The sequence below is a fragment of the Oncorhynchus clarkii genome, chromosome 17 (assembly GCF_045791955.1).
Source record: "Oncorhynchus clarkii lewisi isolate Uvic-CL-2024 chromosome 17, UVic_Ocla_1.0, whole genome shotgun sequence".
Classification (NCBI taxonomy): Eukaryota; Metazoa; Chordata; class Actinopteri; order Salmoniformes; family Salmonidae; genus Oncorhynchus; species Oncorhynchus clarkii.
The window spans coordinates 49,154,335-49,174,762 of NC_092163.1; the positions used below are offsets into that span (position 1 = coordinate 49,154,335).

General features: G+C 42.0%; 2 protein-coding genes across 2 annotated transcripts in view; one reads left to right on the plus strand and one right to left on the minus strand.

Annotated features, from left to right (window-relative positions):
• Window positions 1-1,929: 1,929 nt before the first annotated feature.
• On the minus strand, window positions 1,930-16,276 carry LOC139369797 (sulfatase modifying factor 1). The gene is made up of 9 exons (XM_071109064.1): window positions 15,914-16,276; window positions 14,072-14,245; window positions 13,713-13,787; window positions 11,291-11,373; window positions 10,932-11,054; window positions 10,150-10,264; window positions 7,133-7,246; window positions 6,992-7,051; window positions 1,930-2,680 (listed from the first exon to the last, which is right to left on the minus strand). Exons 1-9 carry the CDS (start codon window positions 16,202-16,204, stop codon window positions 2,579-2,581), a joined length of 1,137 nt encoding a protein of 378 aa, XP_070965165.1. The 5' UTR covers window positions 16,205-16,276; the 3' UTR covers window positions 1,930-2,578.
• A 303-nt stretch (window positions 16,277-16,579) lies between these two features.
• LOC139371024 (inositol 1,4,5-trisphosphate-gated calcium channel ITPR1-like) overlaps window positions 16,580-20,428 on the plus strand; it is a 154,011-nt gene continuing 150,162 nt past the window's right edge. Inside the window, exon 1 of the mRNA XM_071111051.1 lies at window positions 16,580-16,779. The gene's annotated coding sequence lies outside the window, so the exon portion shown is untranslated. The remainder of the gene's footprint in view (window positions 16,780-20,428) is intronic.

The following is a 20,428-nucleotide window of genomic DNA, read 5'->3' on the forward strand; positions in this document are numbered from 1 at the left end:
CCCCACTAGGAAATGAATGTATAGACAGCACATAGCACATACAGAGAGCTGCCCCCATGGATGTACTGATACTGAAAACATCTACCACCTGTTTGCTGAGTGTACCATGGCCAGTCGGGTTTGGGCCCCGTTTGTTCCCTCTATCTCCCTCAACAGGTTGCTGACCATACCTCACTTGACAGCGAAGAACATCCTGAACGGTCCACCTGGTGGATGCACCACCACTCAGCTCCGCCAGCAGTGAAGGATCATCTGTACCATCAAGCAGGTCCTGTGGGAGAAAAAGTACATCAGGTTCTACCAGCAACAAACTGTGGAGCGAACGACCCTGAGGTGGAGGATCACCATCCTTCCAGCCGACCAAGACAAACCCCAGACCCGTCCTCCTGTCTTCATTTCCAGCCTCGCGGGACCAAAGAGGAATGCCACAAATGACCTCCGGGTCTAGGGCTCCTTTCCGCTCCCCTCTGCAGACTCAGCACTAGCCCAAGCACCAGTCCAGATCCCGGTTTCCAGCATCAACCCACCAAACGAGGTGTGGAGACACAACACCAAACCTTCACCCGGAGCGAGTGGACCACAGGGAAGTACCACCATTGACATCTCAGTCTAGGGCCCCTTTGTGTGTCTGCTTGCTCCTCCTGTTGTCCTTCCTCCCCTCTACAGACCCAGATCCCGACCCAGCACTTGCAGCAGCCCCAGTTCCCGGTACCTGGTTCCTTTTCCCCCCGGTCCCAGCACAATTCCCGGTCCAAGCCACAACACCAGCAGGAAGGGACAGTCTCCTCACCCACAGAGGGAAAGAGCCATTAGGATTGTGGTAGATTAGGAAACATGTTGAAGAATATGATAAGCAATGACCAGTTAGAGAAGACTTGTACAAAAGCATTCATTTATTGAGCGAACGCCAAATAATAGAAAGGGACATTTAACATGTGTGTGTGTGTGTATTCAAAGTAGATTAGAGAAATATTAACAATTCTAGGATGGAACATGTCTGTAAGGATTTGATCTTATAGACTAGACTGTGTCCCGAGAAGAGAAGTAAGTCAGGCACTGAGTAACCGCAGAGGTTTCCTGTTTAGAGCTCGACCTGTCAGTTGCAGACATGTAGATAGAAGAACCCAGTTAAACCGAAGGAGCTATCGAAGTTGAACATTGTGACAGAGTTAGATGAGAGGAGGGGCATTTATCAAGCGTATGTTATGACCAAATGTGAGGTAAAAAAGGCCATGTGCATTGTATGATTTTTAGAGCTCTCGTGAATAAACATTTTGACTATTTTAAGCTGGGACTCTGTCTGTTTCATTCAACCAGAATCTTACAAACTCTGGGTTGCTGAGTAGTTTAATTGAAGTTCAGTTTAAGAACATTGAGAACTAAATTCTCGTAACATCTTCGCGCGGGTGCCTGTCGGGCACTGCTTTCCCACACTTGTGTTAATGCAGAGGGCAGGTGTTCGGCAGGCGGAAGTGAAGGACAGTGTGCTAGCTAGCTAGCATGGAGGTCTCCGGTACACAGCAGGCGGGAGCGACATCGGTAGCTAGCTAGCTAGCTAGGACACAGGTAGATAGTGTCCTTCGCCCCTGAAAAACTTGGATAATAACATTTCCCTTTTGACCCACATTTTAATTGCTTAGACAATCAAGGGAAATCCAAAATATCAAAAGTCTCACACAAGCATGAAGATGGCGCGCTCGAGTGGAGGTGTTCATGCAGGAACCAATGCGATGCTTGAGGAGGGCGTTCTTGCAGGAACCAATGGGATGCTCGAAGGGGGGCCTGAATGTGAATGCCCACATTCAGGAGCGCGCCGAATTGCGGGCCGCAATCACACACTATTGGAGAGTTTTGCATCTGCATATCACATGTGTACATGGAATTAAATATAAATGAATCCCATTTCATTCTGAAATAAAAATAAACAAATTAAAAGAGGATGTTCTATTCCATTGATCACAGATAGGCACAGACACAACAATTGAGAACTATTTAAATAGTGGCAAACTTCTACTGTCTAACAGAGTGACTACGTAATGAGAGCATAATAAACAACAGTGCATTTTCACAATAGGTAATGGCAATTTATAGGTAATATTGGGAATTTTGACAAATGATGTTAAATGCATTTGGTTCATTTTATTTATAATTGTACCAGATATTCTGTTCATTGGATATAAAGAGCATAGGAAATATGTGAGTTTTTGTCTTTATTTCATAGCAAGAACAGGGGACTTGGCTAAAGTTTACATAATAAGAGTTCTACTAAACCAATCTGTGAAATGTCTTCATACCAAAACAAAGTCACCTCACACATGTTCCCTTTGAATATTTATTCATTCACATAGACATTTTCTTAATATTTTACAAGAAAATATATTCCATAAATCTCCACGTCACGCGGTAATCCTGCATTTCATGAACAACACTGACATCACTGGCTGTATGAAAAGGTGCACTTGATTTGTTTCGCCTGGCGGGCAAGGTAGGCAGAGTTAGTACCCTAGACGAGAGCCAATGGGGAATAGTACAAAAATGGAAAAGTCAGGCTACCCATGTCAGGGTCAAGGGTGAAAGGTTACGGCTGCTCCTGGGAGACACAGCGGAACCCTAGGTTAGAGGCAGAGCTGTCAGGGGTGTTCTGACTCCGTGCTGCACACCTGTACCTGTAACAGTATGACTGGAGTGGTAGAGATAGAGGGAGAGAAACAGAAAATCGTACGTCAATGTACATTAGATTGGTAGCAATGTGCATTAGACTGAAAGCATCCAAGACACAAAGAATATATATTTTTAAAGTGCTCATTTTGGAAAGTAGGGTTTCCTTTAGCTTTCACCAATCCAGAGTTACGGCAAATCAGTGATTACTCCATAGAATATAGAATGTAGGATGGGAAGGATGTACAGTACCAATCAAAAGTTTGGACACACCTACCCATTCGAGAGTTTTTATTTTTTACTATTTTCTACATTGTAGAATAATAGTGAAGAAATCAAAACTATGAAATAACTCATATGTAATCATGTAGTAACCCAAAAAATGTTTTACATTTGATATTCTTCAAAGTAGCCACCCTTTGCCTTGATGACAGCTTTGCGCACACTTAGCATTCTCTCAACCAGTTTCATGAGGTAGTTACCCTGGAATGCATTTCAATTTACAGGTGTGCCTTGTTTAAAGTTAATTTGTGGATTTTCTTCCCTTCTTAACTTGTTGAGTGTAGGGGGCAGTATTTTGACGTTTGGATGAAAAACGTACCCAAATGAAACTGCCTATTTCTCAGGCCCAGAATCTAGAATATGCATATAATTGTCAGATTAGGATAGAAAACACTCTAAAGTTTCCCATTCTGTCAAAAATATTGTCTGTGAGTATAACAGAACTGATATTGCAGGCGAAAACCTGAGGAAAATGCTGTTTTTCCTGAAAGATCTCTGTTCCATTGCATGCCTTCATTACATTTAAAGGGATATCAAACAGATTCCTTTTCCTATGGCTTCCACGTGGTGTGAACAGTCTTTAGACATAGTTTCAGGCTTTTATTTTGAAAAATGAGCGAGAAAGATCACATCGCGTCAGTGCATAGCTGGGTGCCAGCAGCGTTTTGCATGCGCCAACAGAGTGGAGTAGACATTTTCCCTCTCTCTCCTATTGAAGAAGATACAGTCCGGTTGAAATATTATTGATTATATATCGTAAAAACAACCTGAGGATTGATTATATGTTTGACATGTTTCTACGAACATTACGGATACTATTTGGAATTTTCGTCTGCGATGTCGTGACCGCTCGAGCCTGTGGATTTCTGAACACAACGCGCCAACCAAATGGAGGTATTTTGGATATAAAAATAATCTTTATGGATCAAAGAACATTTATTGTGTAACTGGGAGTGCAAACATCTGATGATCTTCGAAGGTAAGCGATTCATTTTATTGCTTTTCTGACTTGTGACCAATCTACTTTGCTGCTAGCTGTTTGTAATGTTTTGTCTGCTGAGAGAGATGTCCTTACATAAATGCTTGGTATGCTTTCACCGAAAATATTTTTTGAAATCTGACACACCAGGTGGATTAACAACAAGCTAAGCTGTGTTTTGCTATATTGCACTTGTGATTTCAAGAAAAATTCATATTTTTAGTAATTTAATTTGAATTTGGAGCTCTGCAATTCAGCGGATTTTGAAGAAAATTATGCGAGGGTGCGTTTGACCCAATCAGTTGTGTTGTGACAAGGTAGGGGTGGTATTTAAGAACAGCTCAAATAAGCAAAGAGAAACGACAGTCCATCATTACTTTAAGACATGAAGGTCAGTCAATCCGGAAAATGTCAAGAACTTTGAAAGTTTCTTCAAGTGCAGTCGCAAAAAACATCAAGCGCTATGATGAAACGGGCTCTCATGAGGACCGCCACAGGAAAGGAAGACCCAGAGCTACCTCTGCTGCAGAGAATAAGTCCATTAGAGTTGCCAGCCTCAGAAATTGCAACCCAAATAAATGCTTAACAGAGTTCAAGTAACAGACACATCTCAAGACTGCGTGAATCAGGCCTTCATGGTTGAATTGCTGCAAAGAAACCACTACTAAAGGACAGCAATAAGAAGACTTGCTTGGGCCAAGAAACACGAGCAATGGACATTAGACCGGTGGAAATTTGTCCTTTGGTCTGATGAGTCCATATTTGAGATTTTTGGTTCCAACCTCTGTGTCTTTGTGAGACGCAGAGTAGGTGAATGGATGATCTCTTTGAAGCATGGAGGAGGAGGTGTGATGGTGCTCTGCTGGTGGCATGGTCTGTGATTTATTTAGAATTCAAGGCACACTTAACCAGCATGGCTACCACAGCACTCTGCAGCGATACGCCATACCATATGGTTTGCGCTTGGTGGGACTATCATTTGTTTTTCAACAGGACAATGTCCCAATACACCTCCAGGCTGTGTAAGGGCTATTTGACCAAGAAGGAGAGTGATGGAGTGCTGCATCAGATGACCTGGACTCCACAATCACCCAACCTCAACCCAATTGAGATGGTTTGGGATGAGTTGGACCGGCAGAGTGAAGAAAAAGCAGCCAACAAGTGCCCAGCATATGTGGGAACTCCTTCAAGACTGTTGGAAAAACATTCCAGGTGAAGCTGGTTGAGAGAATGCCAAGAGTGTGCAAAGCTGTCATCAAGGCAAAGGGTGGCTACTTTAAAGAATCAAAATTATAAAATATATTTAGATTTGTTTAACAATTTTTTTTATTACTACATGATTCCATATGTGCTATTTCATAGTTTTGATGTCTTCACTATTAGTATACAATGTAGAAAATAGTAAAAATGAAGAAAAACCTTTGAATGAGAAGGTGTGTACAAACTTTTGACTGGTACTGTATTTTGAAGTATTTAAACAGGACCAACATTTGTTTTACAATCACAAAGCCCGTTAGATTGAATTCCTTTCCTCCTTCACATGACCCCCTCAGATGAAACAAACCCAGGTTGGTGCTTGGGAATCGTTTTGCATGCTGTCAATCGCAACACCAAGGCAACCAGAGGAGGCGGGGCTAATAGCTCAGTTTACTCTGGAAGACAGCATATTGGGCCTCCCAGAGGATCACCTAGCAACTGTACCAGGAAAAGTAGAAGTATGTTTTTCCCCTTAAATCATTCCCCCCTTTGCTGTTAAGCGGGTGGAGATTGTATACAGCTCCCTTTTGTTACTAATTACAACAGTACGTTGTGTAATTCAAGCTGAAAGACTTTCTCTCTAGTTGTGGTAGCCGAGTCAGGCTATTCTACATGGGCATAGAAGTCAATCACACACCTACACACCAGAGCAGGTCTCTGAACCAACCACACACAGACAACACACCCCTCCATACAAAAGGCCCACTGAACTTTTTTTTGTGTGGGTAGATCAGCTTTAATATTGCAAATAGATGATGGTTTCCACCAATGTAATTGTCTGCATCATTTCCAATCTCCCATACATTTTTTTGTAAATATAAACTTTTTTTTGTATATATTTTCTTTATAATTTCCCCTAACTCTACCACCCCTCCCCTAATTGGAGTAAACAAATGGACAACAACACCTAGGCTTCTACTTCCAGATTATACATACTATATACATTTTACGGACACAGTATATTTTACAACAGTAATCTTATTCCCATTCCCATCTCTGAAGACCATCTAGTTTTGATTTCAATTTGCCATATGTTTTTCAACTATGCTTCGATATTTCACAACCTTTCTATTCTCATAGTTTTTACATATTGTAAAATAAAGAAAAAAAATTGATATGAGTATTATTATATTATTGATCGATTGACTATGATTTTTTTAAATCACCCAGCAGTGCTATTTGAAGAGTTAACTCTAGATAAATGTTGTAATTCTTCAGCCATTCCTTAACCTGCAACCAAAAACAAGCTACATATTGAAAGTACCAAAACAAATTATTTAAAGATTCGGTCTCTTTGCAGCAAAATCTGCATAGCTGGGATGGTTGTATCCCACTGTACTTGATTGCACTAGGCTAAAGCAGTGGTTCCCAAACTGTGGGAGGTGCGAGGGGTCGGCAAGGGGGGCACGCCCCACAGTTTGGGAACCACTGCTTTTTTCAGACCGGCTAGTCTCTGGTATGTAGGTGTGTGTTTGACTTCTGTAGTTGCAATTTTGAAATTGGTTAGTGCACCATTAGTTTTCCTCTTGTCATGTCAGTCATTGGATACCTTAGAGAAAAATGTATAACTTGTCAGAAATGTACAAATCAACTAGCCCATGTCAGATAATGTTTTTTAGCCCATAGATTTTGTTATAATGTTTGAGTCACTCAAATATCACATGAATACACATTAGACATGGGAAAATGTATAGAATTGCAAGAAAATTTGCTTTAAACCTGCTAAGTGTTCTCTCCGCCATCAAAAGGGGTGTGAACAGTTTCTGTGATAAACAGTGCTTGTGGCCATAGAAATAGTAATTGCATGAAGGTTACCTTATGGCACATGTAGGAGCCTCCTTTCTTCACTCGGTCTGTGCCTGATGGTGGACCTGCCTGCAAAAGGGAGGAGAGAAAATATCAAAACATCAAGAGGAAATCCTCACAGATGTGACATAAAAAGTGTGTGTGTATTACCGGGTTGTGCCGTTCATCTGTGGTGTGGTGTACAGTCCACCAGTCAGATGTCCACTCCCATGCATTCCCTACCATGTTGTACAGGCCATAGCCATTTGCAGGAAATGACTTCACCTGCAGACATAGAAAGATATGAGAAAGATACTTTCACATTCTACACCAATAAGGAGTCCCAAATGATTGAAATAGCGTTGCAACTGTTGCATGGGAAGCATATTAAAAAGAGCTATAAACTGATAATTAAACATCACATTTTAACATTTTAGAATAAAACACTTCTCCAGACATGCAACACAGTATGTTTTTTTGCATGTGTAAAAACAGTGCATATATCCAGAATATACACTACCGTTCAAAAGTTTGGGGTCACTAAGAAATGTCCTTATTTTTGAAAGAAAAGCAAAACAAATCAAATCTGAATTGATCAGAAATACAGTGTAGACATTGTTAATGTTGTAAATGACTATTCTAGCTGGAAACAGCAGATTTTTTAATGGTATATCTACATAGGTGTACAGAGAGCCCTTAATCGAACCCACAAATGCTGATGCTCCAGATACTCAACTAGTCTAAAGGCCAGTTTTATTGCCTTCTTTAATCAGAACAACAGTTTTCAGCTGTGCTAACATACAGTGCCTTGCGAAAGTATTCGGCCCCCTTGAACTTTGCGACCTTTTGCCACATTTCAGGCTTCAAACATAAAGATATAAAACTGTATTTTTTTGTGAAGAATCAACAACAAGTGGGACACAATCATGAAGTGGAACGACATTTATTGGATATTTCAAACTTTTTTAACAAATCAAAAACTGAAAAATTGGGCGTGCAAAATTATTCAGCCGCTTTACTTTCAGTGCAGCAAACTCTCTCCAGAAGTTCAGTGAGGATCTCTGAATGATCCAATGTTGACCTAAATGACTAATGATGATAAATACAATCCACCTGTGTGTAATCAAGTCTCCGTATAAATGCACCTGCACTGTGATAGTCTCAGAGGTCCGTTAAAAGCGCAGAGAGCATCATGAAGAACAAGGAACACACCAGGCAGGTCCGAGATACTGTTGTGAAGAAGTTTAAAGCCGGATTTGGATACAAAAAGATTTCCCAAGCTTTAAACATCCCAAGGAGCACTGTGCAAGCGATAATATTGAAATGGAAGGAGTATCAGACCACTGCAAATCTACCAAGACCTGGCCATCCCTCTAAACTTTCAGCTCATACAAGGAGAAGACTGATCAGAGATGCAGCCAAGAGGCCCATGATCACTCTGGATGAACTGCAGAGATCTACAGCTGAGGTGGGAGACTCTGTCCATAGGACAACAATCAGTCGTATATTGCACAAATCTGGCCTTTATGGAAGAGTGGCAAGAAGAAAGCCATTTCTTAAAGATATCCATAAAAAGTGTCGTTTAAAGTTTGCAACAAGCCACCTGGGAAACACACCAAACATGTGGAAGAAGGTGCTCTGGTCAGATGAAACCAAAATTGAACTTTTTGGCAACAATGCAAAACGTTATGTTTGGCGTAAAAGCAACACAGCTGAACACACCATCCCCACTGTCAAACATGGTGGTGGCAGCATCATGGTTTGGGCCTGCTTTTCTTCAGCAGGGACAGGGAAGATGGTTAAAATTGATGGGAAGATGGATGGAGCCAAATACAGGACCATTCTGGAAGAAAACCTGATGGAGTCTGCAAAAGACCTGAGACTGGGACGGAGATTTGTCTTCCAACAAGACAATGATCCAAAACATAAAGCAAAATCTACAATGGAATGGTTCAAAAATAAACATATCCAGGTGTTAGAATGGCCAAGTCAAAGTCCAGACCTGAATCCAATCGAGAATCTGTGGAAAGAACTGAAAACTGCTGTTCACAAATGCTCTCCATCCAACCTCACTGAGCTCGAGCTGTTTTGCAAGGAGGAATGGGAAAAAATGTCAGTCTCTCGATGTGCAAAACTGAGAGAGACATACCCCAAGCGACTTACAGCTGTAATCGCAGCAAAAGGTGGCGCTACAAAGTATTAACTTAAGGGGGCTGAATAATTTTGCACGCCCAATTTTTCAGTTTTTGATTTGTTAAAAAAGTTTGAAATATCCAATAAATGTCGTTCCACTTCATGATTGTGTCCCACTTGTTGTTGATTCTTCACAAAAAAAATACAGTTTTATATCTTTATGTTTGAAGCTTGAAATGTGGCAAAAGGTCGCAAAGTTCAAGGGGGCCGAATACTTTCGCAAGGCACTGTAATTGCAAAAGGGTTTTCTAATAATCAATTAGCCCTTTAAAATTATAAACTTGGATTAGCTAACACAACGTGGCATCGGAACACAGGAGTGATGGTTGCTGATAATGGGCCTCTGTACGCCTATGTAGATATTCCATTAAAAGAAATCAGCCATTTCCAGCTACAATAGTCATTTACAACAGTAACGATGTCTACACTGTATTTCTGATCAATTTGATGTTATTTTAATGGACAGAAAATGTTATTTTCTTTCAAAAACAAGGACATTTCTACGTTTTTAACGGTAATGTATACATCATAGAAAGTGTAACCCTGAAAGACCGGTAAAAGAATGGAGCTGATAAATCTCAGCAGCCGTTGAAGTGAGACAAATCATATCAAATAGTATAATTTCACTATTTCTATGCAATTCATGAATGTTCTCAATGTTATTCATGTGATCTAGAGCAGCTGTGAGCCGCTGGTGTTGTGACATTCTTAACTTGATTATCTCTCTAATCTCCAATGACACACAGTTCCTGTTGGTAATCAGTGGCTGAATCAGAGATCAACTTCCTGTTTCATCACAATGGATTGTGGGTAAGGGCCACTCTGCCTCCCTAACATGGGAGTAAACAGACTCCCCTGAGCACTTTGTTTTCACAGTCTTTTAGTCAAGTCACAGTCTTTCAGTCAATTTTACATACTGTATTTAAGTCTCATTCTTTCTCATTCTCTGTTTCGGTCTCTCTTTCTCTCAGTAACTGTCTCTCCCCATCTCTTACTGGTGAGGTTTTAGTGTACCCGTCCTCTTCTGAGTTGTGTGTGGGGAACTTTCCCTGCCAGAGGTTGGCGTAGTGCTGTCCTTTAGGTTTCAGTTTGTTCCCCCACGGGTAAAGTCTAAAATACAGGAACATAGGATCAGGGCAGTGGATAAAGATAGGCACTACTAGAACTGTGCAAGGATTAAAAGGTGTACTGTAGGAATAGTGGCATATAACATATTATAATCTGTGTGGTTTGAGCCCTGAATATGGATTGGCTGAAAACTGTGGTATATCAGATTGTATACCACGTATGACAAAACAAATATTTTGACTGTTTTAATTAGTGGGGCGGCAGGTAACCTAGTGGTTAGAGCGTTGGACTAGTGACCGAAAGGTTGCTAGATCGAATCCCAGAGCTGACAAGGTAAAAATATGTCGTTCTGCCCCTGAACAAGGCAGTTCCTTGTTCACTGTTACTGTTCCTATGAAGTCATTGAAAATAATAATTTGTTCTTAACTGACTTGCCTACTTAAATAAAAGTAAACATTTTAAAAATGACATTGGTAACTATTTTATAATAGCAATAAGGCACCTCAGGGTTTTGTGGTATATGGCCAATATATCATGACTCATGGCTGTATCCAGGCACTAAGTGTCGCGCCATGAGTAAGAACAGCCTTTAGTCGTGGTATATTGGCCATACACCACACCCCCTCAGGCCTTATGCCGTACTGCTTAAATATACTTAATCTATATATATTAGTAGTGGGGTTGTTACCTCACACACACATTACACTACCTCTCCTGTAGGCCCCCTCTGCAGGCGTACTCCCACTCAGCCTCTGTGGGTAGTCTCTTGTAGGCCCAGGAGCAGTAGGCCACAGCGTCCTGCCATGACACATGCAGCACAGGGTGGTCCAGCCTGCTAGCACAACCAGGTTATGGTTAATAATAACATCATAATACATGGTCATTTAGTAGTATAGCAACACATACTGTATACTTTGTACATTTGGCTCAAGCAGGAACCAAACACACAACTTCAACCTGAGTCATAAGAACCATCAGTTTATCAACAGACCTCCTATCTGTGACATACAGATACTGGTCGACACTGGATCTCATTAGAATGAGCCAGTATAGCGATGTAACTCCTACCTGTCTGTGATGCTGGAGTCGGGGCCCTCAGGGTGCCTCCAGTCTGCTCCTCTGACAGGCAACCACCAGGGGGCAGCAGCCACCTGACAACCAGGAAGTCACAACAGCTGCTATGTCACACAGGTAGACAGAACACAACTTATCAGGAACTGATGTCATGGTGGTCAGGCCGAGTGTGCACTGGCGCACACACAAACAAAAATGCACAAACACACAGTCTAATAGTTGAGTGTGAAGGGGGGAGTAGTGCTACATTCCTAAGCAAGCAGTGTTTACACACTCTTTCGCCACCTCTAAAACACTCTCCTCTCCCAGTCCCCGCTTCAACTGAATCTGCACCCCATGTCTATAGTCCACCAACAGTCTACACATAACATAAATCTCTCTCACTCCCTCACTCTCCCCTCTCCCTCACTCCCCCCTCTCCCTTTTCAGAGAAATAGAAAGTTTGAATCGACATTGTGTGTGTGAAATGTTAACCCACTACAACACACCAGAGAATGGATACTTAAAGGACACCAGGCAGGTGCCACTTTGGCCTGCTCTGTGGCTGTTGCTCTGCATTGTAAAGCTCTGCCATCATACAGGGGTGTTTGTTTTCTTCATTTGACTCCCAAACAAAACAGTGTTTTTTACACAACTAAAAATAACAGTGTAAGATTTTGGTGTCTTGACTGGAAAAAGGTGTCAACAGCCTTCAAAAACATATGTGCTTTCCTAAGCTAATGCGTCAGTCACACTAAACAACTCAGCTTTGGGAGTACATCATAACAGGTTTGAATACAAATTTGAATAAATAATTGAATCCAACCTAATGCACAGGGATCTGCATAGTAATACTGAGGTAAAAGATACAGAGAAAAAAGCAGGAAGTTCAAACAGCAGTCCAAGTTCCAGAAGGAAAACAAAGCGTGTGAAGTAGTAACCTTGCTCTCTCAATCACCATGTTAACCAGTGAGGACATCCATCTGTGACTGATTACATGCTAATGTGTGTGCCCAAATATCCTCCATCCCATGAGGACAACAGTAATTAACTTCCAGTTTTCAGAGTAAGACTTGTGCGCAAAGGAAGTTGTTTGTAAAGACATATCATGTTTACAGTTGGCTATGTTGAAATCATACTGTAATCTAATTTGATGACATTGAATTCTGGCTATGTTGAAATCATACTGTAATCTAATTTGATGACATTGAATTCCAGTACTGTGTGTCAGTATGATGTGTGTGTGTGTATGTGTGTGAACCTTTAACAGTTACTGGCATTTTTCAAATAAAATGTTATTTGTCACATGCGCCGAATACAACAATTAAATGCTTACTTACAAGCCCTTAACCAACAATGCAGTTTTAAGAAAATACAAATAATTAAAGCAGTAAATAATAATAGGGGGGCTATATACAGGGGGGGGCTATATATAACGGTGTAAGATGTTGGTGTCTTGACTGGAAAAAGGTGTCAACAGCCTTCAAAAACATGTGACTCTTGTTTAGAAGCCTCTTGGACCCAGACTTGGCACTCTGGTACAGCTTGCCGTATGGTAGCATAGAGAACAGTCTATGACTATGGTGGCTGGAGTCTGACAATTTCTGGGCCTTCCTCTGACACCACCTGGTATAGAGGTCCTGGATGGCAGGAAGCTTGGCCCCGGTGATGTACTGGGCCGTACGCACTACCCTCTGTAGTGCCTCTGTAGTGTCGGAGGCTGAGCAGTTGCCATACCAGGTAGTGATGCAACCCGTTAGGATCCTCTCGATGGTGCAGCTGTAAAACCTTTTGAGGATCTGAGGACCAATCATACTGATTCCCTCTCGTATACTCCATGTTGAGAGAGTTCCACTATACAGCCTAAATGACCCGTACTACCCCAGGGAGAATTACTTGGCTGTCTGCTGTGGAGCGGAGTGAAATCTGCTCAATAATTAAACCAGAGGGCAGTCACCTCTCTATACAGGCTTCAAAGCATAATCAAAGGAGACTGATAAAATGGGGGTCTAGTGGAATGTCATCAGATGACAGAATGAGAAACCACAACATTGCCTCTCTATGGGCCGTAGACTAACTTTAGACACATGCTCATTGATGCAAAAAAATTGGAGTAATGCAGATGGAACTCAAGTTAGGGCCCTGTGTGTGCAGGACTGAAACAGCTATGAAAACAAGAAGTAGGCTATACTAGCCTGGACGCCCGTATTTTCTTTAGCCAACTCCTGTATCGCTTTTGTCTAGGAAGAGGCATTGTTGAATGCAGAAACAGTCACGCTAGCACCTAGGTTAGATGTAAACAACACTAAAATAAGTTTACAACATTGAATGCAGCCGTCACTTCATTTCATCAGCATGATGGATGCACAATACATATCCCTTGCCTTGGGAGAATTAAATGTATCTTCCTATCTTTTTTGCTCTGAAGGGTACTTACTGCCTGGGATATCTGGCTTTTGACCTCCTCACTCAACACCCCCTCGAACACAAACGAATCTCCAAACCTCTCTGCCTGTAGGAACACAGAATGGGGAGAGAGAAGTGACAGCATCTTAGAACAATAAATCAGAGAAGGGAGCAATCACTTCTATAGAGTGACATCTGTCAGCATGGCTGTCTCATAGTAAACCACAATTCCACATGTGTGAAGCAATATATGTTTTCATGTTTGTAATTCATTTGTAACACTGCTGACACTACTTCGGTCTTTGACCAGCAGGTCTCCAATGAGAAAAAGAGACACTTGATATCAATAAGACTAATCTCAATAAAGTCAGTTACATTTTAAAAACCTACCTCAGTGATGTAGCCCGTGGCATTGATGAAGCTCTGGAAGTGGCGGTTGCTGACCTCATGAGCGTCCATGTAGAAATGGTCCAGGTGCACCCTTCTCTGGGGACCCTCCCCGTCCTGGGGGATGCCAGGACTGTCTGTACCCATCAGGAACTCCCCTCCTGGGATCAGGACCATCTACAGGACCACAACAGGGCCATCAGACAACAGACATCTACAAAGAACAGACACATTAGGACCATCAACAGGCACACACCAGGACCATCAACAGGCACACACCAGGACCATCAACAGACACACACAAGGACCATCAACAGACAACAGATACACATCAGGGCCATCAACAGACAACGTACACACATCAGGGCCATCAACAGACAACATACACACATCTGGACCATCAACATACACACATCAGGACCATCAACAGACAACATGCACACATCAGGACCATCAACAGACCCACACCAGGACCATCAACAGACCCACACCAGGACCATCAACAGACCCACACCAGGACCATCAACAGACACACATTTGGACCATCAACAGACACACACCAGGACCATCAACAGACACACATCTGAACCATCAACAGACACGCACCGGGACCATCAACAGACACACATCGGGGCCATCAACAGACAACATACACACATCGGGGCCATCAACAGACAACATACACACATCGGGGCCATCAACAGACAACATACACACATCAGGGCCATCAGCCGACACCATATGCACATCTGGACCATCAACAGACACACATCAGAGCCATCAACAGACAACATACACACATCAGGGCCATCAGCCGACACCATATGCACATCTGGACCATCAACAGACCAGGACCATCAACAGACAACAGACACACACCAGTACCATCAACAGACCAGGACCATCAACAGACAACAGACACACACCAGTACCATCAACAGCCAACATACACACATCGGGGGAAATCAACAGACAACATACACACATCAGGGTAATCAACAGACAACATACACACATCAGGGCCATCAACAGACAACATACACACATCAGGGCCATCAACAGACAACATACACACATCAGGGCTATCAACAGACAACATACACACATCAGGGACATCAACAGACAACATACACACATCAGGGCTATCAACAGACAACATACACACATCAGGGACATCAACAGACAACATACACACATCAGGGCCATCAACAGACAACATACGCACATCTGGGCCATCAACAGACAACATACGCACATCTGGACCATCAACAGACAACGGAAATTGTTCTAGAACCATATGATAGACACCAGAACCATGTACAGACACCACCTACACAGACACATACATATTTAGAACAGGGATGGGCAGCTTTGGTGGGGGTGAGGGCCACAAAAAAATCTAACTCATCATGAGCGGCCGCAGTTGCTTGCGGGTCTGCGTACCCACATTCACCCCCCAGTCTTGGGGGGTAATTTCGTGCAATTCAACACATTCTGCCATGATGTTGCAGTTTTAAAGCAAATTTGCAGCAATTCTACAAATTTTGCCATTGGATGGAGAGTTCTTATAGACCTTATACTTTTTGTTCTATGAGATAATATCAGTCAGTTAACATGACCTATATAAATTAGCTGTTGAAGACTCGCATGTAACGAAATGTAAATTATCTCCTAACCCTGTGTTTACTACAGACCTAATTTTCGTTAATCCAAAATCCCTACAAAAACGCCAATCATTTCCTCATAGGCTTTGTCCAAAGAACCATTGTGGAGTTAGTGCCTACATAAAGAGGTCATTACTATTTAACGTTATCTCTATAACGATGTGAACGCTTGATATAATACCTGACTACGAGTATCAGTTTCTTCTCCATTCGTCTGAGTGTCTGTATGCCTTTCATTTGACTTTTTCGAGTATTTGACAGCAGGGTTTTCTGTTATTATGGAGCTTTCCTTCTCGATATCCACAACTGCTTCTCTCTTCAGGTTGTGGCAACCACAGCTCGAGCTCTCTGCCGCCAGCGGAACGATCGTCTCATGTTCTGTGCCGACGGAGAGTTCTGGCTTGCTTTGAACACACAGCACATCATCTTTGACATTCAGGGAAAATAAGAAAAACGCACAATAAAACAACATTGTTGCACCATTCAGCTCAAGACCACTTGTTTGTGGACAGAGCCATGCTTCCGCATTATCAGTCACGTGATCAGTCAGCTGATAACTGTAAGGTTGCAACTCTATACCATAAACATGTAGGCTATCATTTCAGCATACTCATGATTTACAATGTGTGTCATAATGTGTGTATAGTTATTGATTTAAATTTAAATTGCACTTCCTCCAGCAGTGTCTAAAGTTTGGAGAAGTTTCTTTAAATAACGCGCAATACTCACCATACGTTGGGACTTGTAGTCATACATTTGCTTTCTGTTTTGTTAAGTGTCCGAAGGAATAATTCATGAAACATCATTTCCCAGAAACCAGTACTGGTATATAATTTTATGAGGGGCTACAGACCTTCACGCGGAGACGAGCGCTCATGTAGCGAACGAACGGAAGGCAAGGTGATTGGATTGAGTTGTCAAAAAAATCGGACTCTACTCGCGGACTGAATCTCGGTGCTATGGATTAGTTGAAAGCGGTATATCACTGCCATGCTCTCCCGTTGACCCAGCCTCGCGCGTCGCTCTCAACCTCTTACCACAGCGAAGGTAAAGTTGACCACAACTCTGTACAGTTTGCGGGAGCATCCCCGCCTCTTAAATATGTATTGCTTGTGGCGAGGGAAGAAGCGCAACAATGTATCTGCACCGACGCTGATTAAACTACCCCCCCCCCCCCCCCCCCCCCCCCCCTCCGAGCTGAGTAACACGGTTTTGCCAATCTGATATGAAATATAATATAATTGAACAATTGAAGCAACGCAAGTGTTCAAACTGTAGTCTACTCGACTCAGATGTGCTGAGGCTCAGTAAAGTTCGAGTGATTTCATACACTATCCCTTTTTGAAAGAAGACTGAGAAATATGGATTTGTGCTGGCAGTTTGCCCAGTGGCTTGGACATCATGTTGATAAACATGACAGTAACGTTATCTATGTCGTGCACTGTTGTTGTCTACTAAATGTTAGGCAATGTGGTTTTGAGGTAATATGATGGGCTGAATTGTTCACCATGTTTTTGTTTTTCTTCGAGTATGTTTCTAAGATGACTGCTCTGAAACTAGGCCTTGAGGTCAGCCTCATTATACTCACTACTGGGGGATGTTGCAGTGTAGGCAAATAATATGTATGTGTGTAGGCTACTAGACTCGCACAGTAGGAACTCTGTAGACTGAAATGTCACCAATGTGAGCCGGGACTCAGTAGGTGCAGTATGTTCCAGGAGTTTTTCTCTACCAGCCACATGAACAGGAAAAACTCTAGGCCCAATTGACAGCCTATAGGTAGTCTGGAGTTTTTCTGGACAGGTCAAATCTAATTTTATTTGACACATACATGTGTTTAGCAGATGTTATTGCGTGTGTAGTGAAATGCTTGTGTTTCTAGCGAAATGCTTGTGTTTATAGCTCCAACAGTGCAGTAATATCTAACAATACACACAATTGAAAGTAAAAGATTGGAATTAAGAATATATAAATATTTGAAATGAGCAATGTCAGTGGCAGACTAAGATGCAGTAGAATAGGATAGAGTACAGTATATACATATTAGAGGTCTACCGATTTATGATTTTTCAACACCGATACCGATTATTGGAGGACCAAAAAAGCCGATGCCGATTAATCGGCCGATTCATTTTATTTGTAATAATGACAATTACAACAATACTGAATGAACACTTATTTTAACTTAATATAATACATCAATAAAATCAATATAGCCTCAAATAAATAATGAAACATGTTCAATTTGGTTTAAATAATGCAAAAACAAAGTGTTGGAGAAGAAAGTTAAAGTGCAATATGTGCTATGTAAGAAAGCTAACGTTTATAAGTTCCTTGCTCAGAACATGAGAACATATGAAAGCTGATGGTTCCTTTTAACATGAGTCTTCAATATTCCCAGGTAAGAAGTTTTAGGTTGTAGTTATTATAGGACTATTTCCCTCTATACCATTTGTATTTCATTAACCTTTAACTATTAGATGTTCTTATAGGCACTTTAGTATTGCCAGTGTAACAGTATAGCTTCTGTCCCTCTCCTCGCTCCTCCCTGGGCTTGAACCAGCAACACAACGACAACAGCCACCATCGAAGCAGCGTTACCCATGCAGAGCAAGGGGAACAACTACTAGAAGGCTCAGAGCGGTGACGTTTGAAACGCTATTAGCGCACGCTAACAAGCTAGCCATTTCACTTCGGTTACACCAGCCTCATCTCGGGAGTTGATAGGCTTGAAGTCATAAACAGCGCAATGCTTGACGCACAACGAAGAGCTGCTGGGAAAACGCAAAGAAAGTGCTGTTTGAATAAATGTTTACTCGCCTGCTTCTGCCTACCACCGCTTAGTCAGATACTTAGATACTTGTATGCTTGTATGCTCAGTCAGATTATATGCAACGCAGGACACGCTAGATAATATCTAGTAATATCATCAACCATGTGTAGTTAACTAGTGATTATGATTGATTGTTTTTTTACAAGATAAGTTTAATGCTAGCTAGCAACTTACCTTGGCTTACTGCATTCGCGTAACAGGCAGTCTCCTTGTGGAGTGCAACGAGAGAGGCAAGTCATTATTGCGTTGGGCTAGTTAACTGTAAGGTTGCAAGATTGGAACCCCCGAGCTGACAAGGTGAAAATCTGTCGTTCTGCCCCTGAACGAGGCAGTTAACCCACCGTTCCTAGGCCGTCATTGAAAATAAGAATGTGTTCTGAACTGACTTGCCTAGTTAAATAAAGTTATAATTATTTCATTTTTTTAATCAGCAAATCGGCACCCAAAAATACAGATTTCCGATTGTTATGAACTTGAAATCGGCCCTAATTAATCGGTCATTCCGATTAATCGGTCGACCTCTAATACATATGAGATGAGTAATGCAAGTTATTAAAGTGATTTGTGTTCCAATTATTAAAGTTATCAGTGATTTCAAGTCCATGTATATAGGCAGCAGCCTCTAATGTGATGGCTATTTAACAGTCTGATGGCCTTGAGATTGATGTTTTTCAGTCTCTCTGTCCCAGCTTTGATGCACCTGTACTGACTTCGCCTTCTGGATCATAGCGGGGTGAACAGGTAGTGGCTTGGGTGGTTGTTGTCCTTGATGATCTTTTTGGCCTTCCTGTGACATCATGTCCTGGAGGGCAGGTAGTTTGCACCCAGTGATGCGTTGGGCAGACCGCACCACCCTGCAAATCCTCCTGCTACCTCTCTCTGGGATTTCTCCTCAGCTAACAACAAACGTTCCCACAGATTTAGAGAACATTCCCTTAAGTCCCATTAGGTAATTAATTAATGTAGTCATATGAATGTTCTTGTGATGTGCAAGGAACGTTTCAAACAGACCATTCCCTAAGTGTCAAATATAAGTTACCCAGAACATGGTCACCATTTTCTCAGAATTTAAGATAAGAGTATTGTAGACGTGTTTCATGGGAGTATTACAAGGACATTAATGTGTCCAGTTTTCTGTGGTCAGTAGCCTCAGTTTCCAGGCTTTCTCACTGTTTGTGATGTTCGAGACATGGGGCCATGGTAAGGACTGGGTATTAACACAGCATAGGACACAGCTTTACTCACTGGGCACTGTAACACCTGCATAACAATAACCATGCACTACTAGAGTCTAGACCATGTGTCATCCCAAGATGTCATACATTGTATTCTAACCACTGACCAAATTTGGGGTAACTTCCTTTACAATTCAATCCAAGTCCAATAGAAAGTAGTGGGCTGTTTTCACTTACTTCCCTGAATTGAAATGGGATTGAATCCAGCCCTGATTGTAATCCAGCTTGGGTCAGTGTTACAATAACACACAGTGACACCTTCGAACTTGTTGAACTGACAGGTCTGTCACTCCCTCCACCATATAGCCCAGGACAGGTCTAATAACCACAGGTGCATGGCCTTCCTGTTTCTCTCTGCCTCTCCTAATCATTAACTGTTTACCCCTCACCCACACACACCAGGCTGGAGCATCAGATAGTGCCTGGCCCCATGCAAATCCTCCTGCTACTTCTCTCTCTGGGATTTCTCCTCAGCTAACAACAAACTTTCCCAAAACTTTAGAGAATGTTGCCTTAAGGGTCTCATTAGGCAATTAACTAATGTTGTCATAGGAATGTTCCTGTGATGTGCAATGAATGTTTCCAAGAGACTATTTCCTGAGTGTCAAATAAAATATACCCAGAACAT